The sequence below is a fragment of the Trichoderma harzianum genome, assembly GCF_003025095.1.
Source record: "Trichoderma harzianum CBS 226.95 unplaced genomic scaffold M431scaffold_64, whole genome shotgun sequence".
In the NCBI taxonomy this organism is placed as follows: domain Eukaryota; kingdom Fungi; phylum Ascomycota; class Sordariomycetes; order Hypocreales; family Hypocreaceae; genus Trichoderma; species Trichoderma harzianum.
Window position 1 is genome coordinate 1 of NW_020209312.1, and position 9,347 is coordinate 9,347.

Consider the following 9,347-nt stretch of genomic DNA (forward strand, 5'->3'; position numbering starts at 1 on the left):
AGGGGCATTAGTTAATCTAAACTATATAATATTATATTTATATAATTTATATTTAGTTCTAAAGGTAGTTTTCTATTTATTACCTTTCTTTATATAAATAAAGTTATAGGCTCCCTTAAGGTTTAATAAAGTAAAAACCTTAGCTCCTGTAAGCTAATCTTTAATTTCCGAAATTAGTAGTAATAGTATAATATCTTTTTTAGTTATTATATTTAATTATTAGTAATCTATAATAAGTTAAAGTTTATTATTTTTCTTAAGTATAAATATAACTAAGGCTTTTACTAAGGATTTAAAAGGTTAAATATAACCTTTCTTTAGCTAGTCTTTAATTTATTTATTAAGTATTTTAAGTTTAGTAACACTTAGGTTATAGATCTTATTAAATATTAAGACTTTATTATCTATAAGCTTAATCTTATAATCCTATTAGCTATATTTTAATAGTTTAATATTAAGTTCTTTATTAAAGACTAGGATATACTAAAGGTCTATTAGTATATTCTTTAAATATTCTAGTATTTATTAATCTTAGTAATATAATTCCTTAACTTTTTATATAATTAAGTTTAAAAATCTAAGCTGTTTTCTTTTAAGTTTTTTAATATATTTAACTATCCTTAGGAGTCTTTTTAGCTTTTTAATTTATATTTATTTTATAACTTTTTTCTTTTCTATATATTTTTATATTTCTTTATTTAATATAAAGGTTACTAATCCTATCGTCGGGAATATTATAGTATTTTATTAATCCTCCTAATTTAGTTATAGTTTTACTATAATATTAGTTAATTAAGTATAAAATTACTATATTATATAGCCTCTTTTTTAATTAATATTAGGGTTATGTAACTTAAGCTAATTATATTTTAAAAGTATATTATATCCTAAGATATTTATAATATTAAATTTAAAGTAGTTAATTATTTTACTAAATTAGATTTTAAGGTAATTAGTTTTATAGTTAATAATTCTATTATTATAAGTAAATAGCTGCTGTTTAATATTTATAAGTGTATATAGTTTCTCCTTTTTATAGTTAATTAACTATAGGCGGTTAACTAATTAAGGCGTAATATAACTTATTATAGCTCCAGAGTTTATATAGATTATAATTAGATATTTTTCTAAAGTACCTAGTACTTAAAATTTTTATAGTTTCTTTTCTTTTATAAAAGTATTTAAGTTATAGTAGGTTATATTATTAGCACTATTATAATAATTATTACCGTAAGGGTTAATATTAATATTATTTAAGTCTAAGGTAATTTATCTTAGTTCTTTATTTTAAATATTATAGCGTTTATATTAGATACATCTAGGCTTAGGTATATATTTAATAATAAGCTTATAATACTTTTAAAGGTTATTTTAGTTAATTTTTTATAATTTATTATTATTATTATACTTTATAAGGTTAAATCCTTATTATTTTAGTTTATAAGTAATATATATAAGGGCTTAGTATTAATACTAGTATTTTTTATAATAATCTTTATTATAAAGTATAAATTCTTTTTATTTATATTTAGCAGCTTTATAATCCTTATATTATTTATTAAGCTTAGTTATAATATATTATTTATATAGTAGTAGTTTATAGTTAATAATATTAGCTTTATTATATTAGTTTATAAGCTAAATATTATTAATAAAGTAGATAGCTAATTTTAGTAACTTAGCCACTGGGTATTTATTTATATTAGTCTTAATATATTATTAAAACCGATTTCTAGGTAATTAGATCTAGTCGTAGGCAGTACTTAGATTAATTTATTTAATCTATCTTTATTATTCAAGGAGTTTCTAGTAGTCCTTAAGTTCCTTATATTATATAATTTTATTATAATATTTATTTTCTTTAATAATATCTTATATTTTATATTAATTTTTATATTATTCCTAGTTTACTATAGTTATTATATAAGAATAATAAATACTTTTAGGTTCTACTAACTTATATTAATTATATATACGTTTCTTAAGGTTGTTAATTTCTTCCTAAGTTATTTTTTTATAAAAGTTATATTATATTAAAGGTACTATATTTAAAAAATCCTTATTATACTAGCGTATAACTTTATTTTATTTCTATTTTTAAAGTACCTCTTCCTTATCCTTAAATTTATTATTTTATTTTTACTTATTAAGGCTTTATTAAATAAATTATTTAACGTAGCTGAGGTCCTCTTAAGTAACTTTTTTAAGCATATTTAAGGTTTATATATACTCTTTAGGGTATTATCCTAATTTTTATTTATTACTATAATAAATTTAATAGTTATTATTATAATATACTAAAAAGTATAGGATATTATAGTTTTTTAAGGGTTATATAGTATTAATAACTTAGTTTTCCTTAGGCTTTAGGATAGGCGTAAATTTTTTATTTTTTATTTTTTTAGTAAGCTTTTAATAGTACTTTTTTATATATTTTTTTTCTTTATAATTATAATATTTAATATTTTTATATTAAGCCTTAATAATACTAAGGTCTATTAGGCCTAGTTATTTATTATTAAAAAAGGTAATATAATTATTTTACTTTTTTCCTTAGTTAGCTTAATTCCCTTAAGTTTACTTAGGTTAAATATTATAAAAGTTCCTATTCTTTTTTTACTTTTATTCTTTTTATTATTCTTAATTATAATTATTAATCTTAATAGTTTTTTAAGTATAGTTAATAAAGGTTATTTTTTTATAGTTAATTTTAAAAAGTTTATTTTTAACTTTAGGTTTTATACTATTATAATAAACTTCTTTTTTAGTTTCTTTAATTTAATTAACTTTAGTTAATAAATATAAAAAAGTTAAAGTATACTTACTTAGTAGTCTTTTTTAGGTAATAAAATGAAGTTCTTACTCAGCCTTTTATTATTTATTTATAGTACTAAAGGACTTTTTAAGTTATTTTTAAAATTCTATATACTTAGTATAGATTTCTTTAGTTTACGTTTTAAGCTTCTTTAAGTTAATCTTTCCTTCTTTATAATTTTATATAATAAGTTAGAACTATATTTTAGTATTTTTTATAAAACAGCTACCTATAAAGATAACTTTATTTTTATTATCTTTTAAAGTATAAAGGAAGTATTTAAAATAGGTTATAAATTTTAAAAAGAATTTATTTATTTTACGTAGATCTTTATTAAAAGGTTTAGGCTTTATTAGTTTAATAACCTTACCCTTTTTTCTTTTTCTATTTTAAAGGTCCTAAAGCTAGGTTTTAAAAGCTTTAAACTTAGCCTTTAATTTATTATAATTAGCTTAATTAGCTATATTTTTAGCTAATGTATTTTTAAGCTTAATATTACTATTATAGTTACTTTAAGCTTTACTTTTATAATTAATATTATTATCTAAAACTCTAAAGCTTATAAACTACTAAATTCTTAGTATTTTATTACCTATAGGTCTAAGGTAACTATTTAAATAAAAGTTATTATTATATAATAAACCAGGTTTTATAAGTACTATAGGTTAGCTATTTCTAAAGGATAAACTTTAGAGTAGTTCTATAGTTTATATTAGCAAAGCAATTAAGTTAATAACGGATAATTTTATCACCAGCTAGTAATATAAATAAAAGTAAATGTTTATATTTTAATCTAATTATATTATAAATGCTATAATAATAACTAGCTATCTAAGTATTTTTAATAAGTAATATAAAGTAAACTTATATACTTAGTTAGCTAGGCTAGATTATTAGTAAGTATAGATAATCCTATTGTAGATTATCTTAAAGTTCTAATAATCCATTAATAGATCGTTAGATTATTATAATAATTTAATAATCCGTTTTTAATTAGTTAATCGGTCCGTCGTTTATCCGAAACCGACTACCCTGTAGGCCCATTGTCGCAACTATAAGAGCCAGGTCGTGACATAAAGTCTTAAGTTACAAGTATATTATCTGGAAAATAGCTAACGTTTAGTAATTAAGCTGTATATGTTTTTTTAAAGGCCTTAAATACTGGGAAGAATAGTAGTGCTTGAGAAAATGTTTTAGAAGTTACTAGTTTAATAAGCCTTAGGTGAATTATATGTTTTTTGGGCCTAATTGGCTGTGGTTTTTTAATCTGCCTCTTTTATATGATTTTAGGTAATATTTTTCGCTTTTGTTCTTTCTATAATATAGATAAATGTAAATTAGTGTTTCTAAACTTTATATACTGCTTTTAAATGAGTCCTCCTATTTGAACAGTAGTTTTTTCCTATTTAAACAGTAAGGGTCCACATCACAAGCTAGATTTACCCCCTTAATCGCAATTGCCATACCCGCACACTAAAATACAGTACAGCACACTAGGAAGGAAAATTACTAAACAAAAATTTACATTATAACACTAAAGACTATCGATCTAACCTAATTCGTTTAGGAATAACAATTCCAGCCCTTCTAATTAAGATAAATATACTTTTTATAGCCTAGCTAATTTATCTTTATTATTATCCTCTATCTAGGTAGCTGGGATAACGATAACGTCCTTGGCCTTAGACTCCGTTACAGCCTCTATCTCAGTATTTATATCAAAGGCAGCGGTAGCTATTACAGCCAGCTTCGTTGTAGTAGAGGCGCTAGCTTGTCTTTAAGACTGTCCCCTTATAGTTCTAGTAACCCGCGTATTTAGCTGTAACTAAGAACCTTTCGCCGACTATAATAAAGTTGCCTGGGTATAGCTGCAGCTGCAGCTTTAGGATAACCTCTGTAAGCCCTAGACTTTAAATTAAAAAAGATTACAGTATACGCTTAGCTTTAATTAATACTATAACTGTAAATTTTACTACAGCCGCTGCTGCTATATTAACTATATTATCTACTCCTACTAGGTATTATCCTCGCCGTTATTAATAGCCTTTAGTATTAATAATATAGGCATTTTATTATTATTTAGTAAGCAAAGGCGGCTACAGAGGTTTTAAATAATATTAAAATCACAGATTTAAAGCAGGGGCTTATTAATATCCTAGAACTAAGTAGTTAGTAATTTTTCTATAGAAAATTATAGGAAATAGTACTAAAGGCTTAATTAACTACTATTACAGGTAGATATTATTACGGCTTAAGGCCTTACCGTTATTAAGCTTCTTAGAGATTATATAACTATAAGGAAGGCTATATTACTATATAAAGCTGCTGGTGTAAGGCTGCAGCAGCTAAGGGTTAGGGTTTAACGGTATTGCGGCTATAGCTAGGTAATACTACTACGTAAGGAGATTAACGGTAACATAGGTAATAGTTATTAGAATATTACCTAGCTAGTCCTGCTGCTAGATAAAGCACTGCTGCTACTACATCTGCATCTTAGCTACGTTTTAAAAATAATCTTATTCCTTTTTTTCTAATATTAAATATATAGTATTATATAAATATAAAAGATTACTAGTACCTATAATAAGGAAGGACTTTACGTCTTTATGTACTATTTCTATAGGACTATTAATGTATTAGCCGAAGTTATAATATCTCTTAATAAAGTAGCGTGCCTACTGTTTACAGTATAGTATATATTTCTTTAAGATATAGCGTAGGATATAGTTTTATATTAAATTATATATAAGCTTTATTTTATACTATTCCTTTTTGAAATCTTCCTTATCTTCGGCGTAAATAACCTGCTTCTAAGTATAGAATATTCCCTCGTAAGTTAAAGGGTTAGCAGTAGGTAGTAAGGTAGTATTACCCTACTTTATAATCTCTTACTTAGCAGCATAGGCAGTAAGGTCGTTGTTAATAGTATTATCATCACCGTCAGCGGCCTTAGACTTATTATTATTATTACTACCGTTTTTACTCTTCTACTTTAATTAAATTCGCATTTTAATATTAGTATTAATATAATAAATATATAGTTACTACTAGGCAGTAGGAAAAATTAATTTAAGGGTATTTTTTAGTGTTAACTCCTTATTTATAATTATTATAGTTAGCGTTAGTATATAAAGGTCTTAACGAAGCTCCTTAAGTTATTAATAAAATTATAAAAAGCTATCTTCTTTTTCTATATTAATAAAACTAAAGGTAAAGTTAGCTACTGATTTTTAGTTTATAACACCTATAACCTTAAAAAGATATATATAAAAGCAGTTAGTTTTATAAGTATTATTAAGGCTAAGGACTTTAGGGAACTAGTACTATATTTTCTTTAATTAAGGATAAGTCTATAGAATACCCTTAACTTTATTATTAGCGTTAAGTTTAATATAATAATAAAGATTATTATCTTAAAGTTACTTAATCTAGGCCTAAGTAACCAATAAGCTATTAAGTCCCTTAATTCTAATCTTCTACTTGTTATTATAAATATCTAATTAACGAAAGAACATAAGTTTAGGGTTAGAATCTTTTATAATCTCTAACATCTTATACATAGGAAGGGCCTAGTACTTAGCTAAGTTTTATTTTTATTACTGCTAGTTAATAGTATACTAGTAATATATTATATATATTAATAGGTTAAAAGATAGGTCGTAGTTATAATTAAGGTAGTTAACGTAATATAACTACTTCTAGCCGGAATGCTTTATTACTAATACTATAACTTTAAATAGGCAGTTAAACCGTTAAGTTAAAGTCTTTTAAATTCTAATACTTTTAGAAGTCTAAGGACTAGCGTAGTTGTAGACAAGGGCATAATATATATATTTCCTTTCTCTATCAAACTCGCAAAGGTTTACACTCTTTAAAATCCTAATAGCAGCACCATTCTCTCGGTAAAAGGTCTATAGGAAGTCTATAAGGTCGTTAAATAAGTTATATAATCCTAAGAGCGGCGGCAATAGAATCTTTAGCTCTAGCGCAGTCTCTAACGCAATTTCTATAGCCTCTACAGTCTCCTCAGCCTCTGCGGCCTCTGCAGTCTCTTTGACTTACTACAGCGACCCCGTTACGTAGATAGGCGGCTGTAATAGCTTTTTAATATATAAAGGCAGCAGCATCTCCTTAAACTCACCTCTAACCTATTAGAACAGAACCTTATTATTAAATTTATTATTAAACTTATAATATTATAGCTAATTTATATTATTAAAGTTATTATTATTAAAGTTATTAAAGATATCTTTAGTAGCTACAGTCTCTACTAGCGCTAGTATATCTAACGCCGCCAGCGTATATAATAAGAAGAAGTCCTAGATCTCGTTAAGGCCGGCGCTAATTAACATCTCTAAGGAGAGCGGCGGATTAAGAATCCTATCGCCGAAAAGGGCGTTATCATTAGGGGGAGGCATTACGATTTTCGACTTTACGATCTTCAACTTAGTCTTATGTAGAGTTTTTAAGTACGTAATATTCCACGGCGCCGCACTGTAATTTAGTATAGATTAATAGGATCGGTGGTTTATACGCATTAATTTTAATACGGGCACGGACCTTTACTGTTTAAATAGGAAAAAACTACTGTTTAAATAGGAGAACTCCTTTTAAATAGCTTCTAACTGTAGGTTTCCGCTAGGATTTAAAAGCTGTACTAGCTGCTTTTTAGTATTACGCAGCCTATATTAATTATCTAGTAATTATATCTCTACTTCTAAGAACTTTTTAGCCTTTTTTAATAGTAATTAAATACTATTGCTTGTTATAACTGATTCTTATATAATATGTTATTTCTTAAATTGCTAACCTTAGACTGCCTATATTAGAATACTTTAATAAAGATCTACGAATATTTCGTAAATTACCTATACTAAAATATTAAGTACCTTGATTAAACAGTGGTCATCGTCCTTTCTTATTTTAACAATTCATACTTTAATTTCTTTAAATATTATAAAAACAACCAATTACCCTTTACTAAGCTTTCGTAGTCTTATATAAGCTACTATATATTAGTATATAGATTTTAAATTAAAAGGGTGATTAGCATTTACCCTACACAAGCCGATCTTTTGTTAATCTAGGACCTAAAGTAACAGCAGCTCTATAATAGGTAGGAAGCTTTAGGTCAGTGCCTCTTATATACGCTTTATCTAAGAATATAAGGCAAACATCTAGTTGTTAGCTATACGGCGATGTTTAAAGGCTCTCGACACACCCTTGCTGGTTAATAATACAGAGTTTATTATTATTATCAAAATAAATTACCGCTTTCTTCCCTTATGCCTCTAGGACCTTCTTAAGCCAAACTATAGCTAACTAGGCATTAGTAAGCTCAAGTATTTATGCACTAACATTAAGAATAACTTAAACTGGTGGTTCCATTGATACCACTAGGTTTAATATGGCCTCAGCGTCTGTAGTTTTACTAGCCCTTAGCATATAAGCTATTAAGTTTTCCAGCTGAAGGATATTTTAGAGAACTATCGCATTTATATAACGCTGCTCCGGGAGATCCAGATATTTTATATCAAAAGGCATAAGATTACGGGAATCGCAAGTTCCGCTAAACCCAGTTGTAGGTTATTTTTTAAGTTAACTAATGTCCTAGCCAGAAGCTAATAGCTTTTTAGGAGATTCCTTCATTTCCTTAGAAAAAACAATATACGATAAGAAGTAGTCAATGGTATTCTTTGCATGGCGAAAATAAGGAAATATCTCATGAATCGCCTAATGACAATCCTTCATTGTTACTCCCGTCAAGCTCCTGAAGGCCTTCGGTAGATCGGGGGCATCCAAAATCCAGTCCTGGTATTGTGCCTCAGCTTGATCGAGAACTGATCTAGAGGACGAAGGAGTGGATAACGGATTTAAACGCCAGAAACCCGCAAGCTTCCCGCCTCCTCCATCAAAATCATCTACCACTTCATTAGAAAACATATCAACAGATCCCCCGCCGATAAATCAAGAGGGAGTGTCGACGAAGAAAACTCCACCGCTTTCTCCAAAAACCGTCAATTGGGGGCGCAGACATCAAAATCGAGCTCCCAAAGAAAAGGTTACACGCACAGGGTCATCTCAAATAAGCAAAACTTTGGGGCCTTCAAGGAGAAGTCGATCTTCTAAATTATGGGAGTTGGACTCTTCGGGTAAGCCACGCATGGCTGAGGCTGGTGCGAACGGGAAGATAAAATCAGAGAGATTCGAGCTGAGATCGTTGGGAGTTCCTGAGACCAAGACCGTAATTCTGGCAGGCTTGGGCACAGCGGCGTGGTCATGCAGGAGTACTATCCCTTTGACTGGATACATTTAAGATGGAGTCTTTGATCGTTGGCAGGAGGGCCTTTTCTAAGGCCATCCCACAAACCGCCCCTCCAGAAGGACTGGCCCCAAACGTGAGGCATCTCACGAATTGGGAGTAGGTTTATTACAAACTGCCCTCCGAAAGGACTGGCCCCAAACGTGAGAAATACTATTCTCACGAATTGGGAGCAGGTTTGTGACAAGCTGCCCTCCGAAAGGACTGGCC

At 27.5% G+C, this 9,347-nt stretch overlaps 1 protein-coding gene across 1 annotated transcript; it reads right to left on the reverse strand.

The window, feature by feature from the left end:
- Positions 1–8,098: 8,098 nt before the first annotated feature.
- Positions 8,099–8,758, reverse strand: M431DRAFT_11780 (hypothetical protein; the record flags this gene model as incomplete). Its single annotated transcript, XM_024912014.1, has 2 exons — positions 8,099–8,137; positions 8,573–8,758. 2 exons carry the CDS (start codon positions 8,756–8,758, stop codon positions 8,099–8,101), a joined length of 225 nt encoding a protein of 74 aa, XP_024767054.1.
- Between the last annotated feature and the right edge of the window lie 589 nt (positions 8,759–9,347).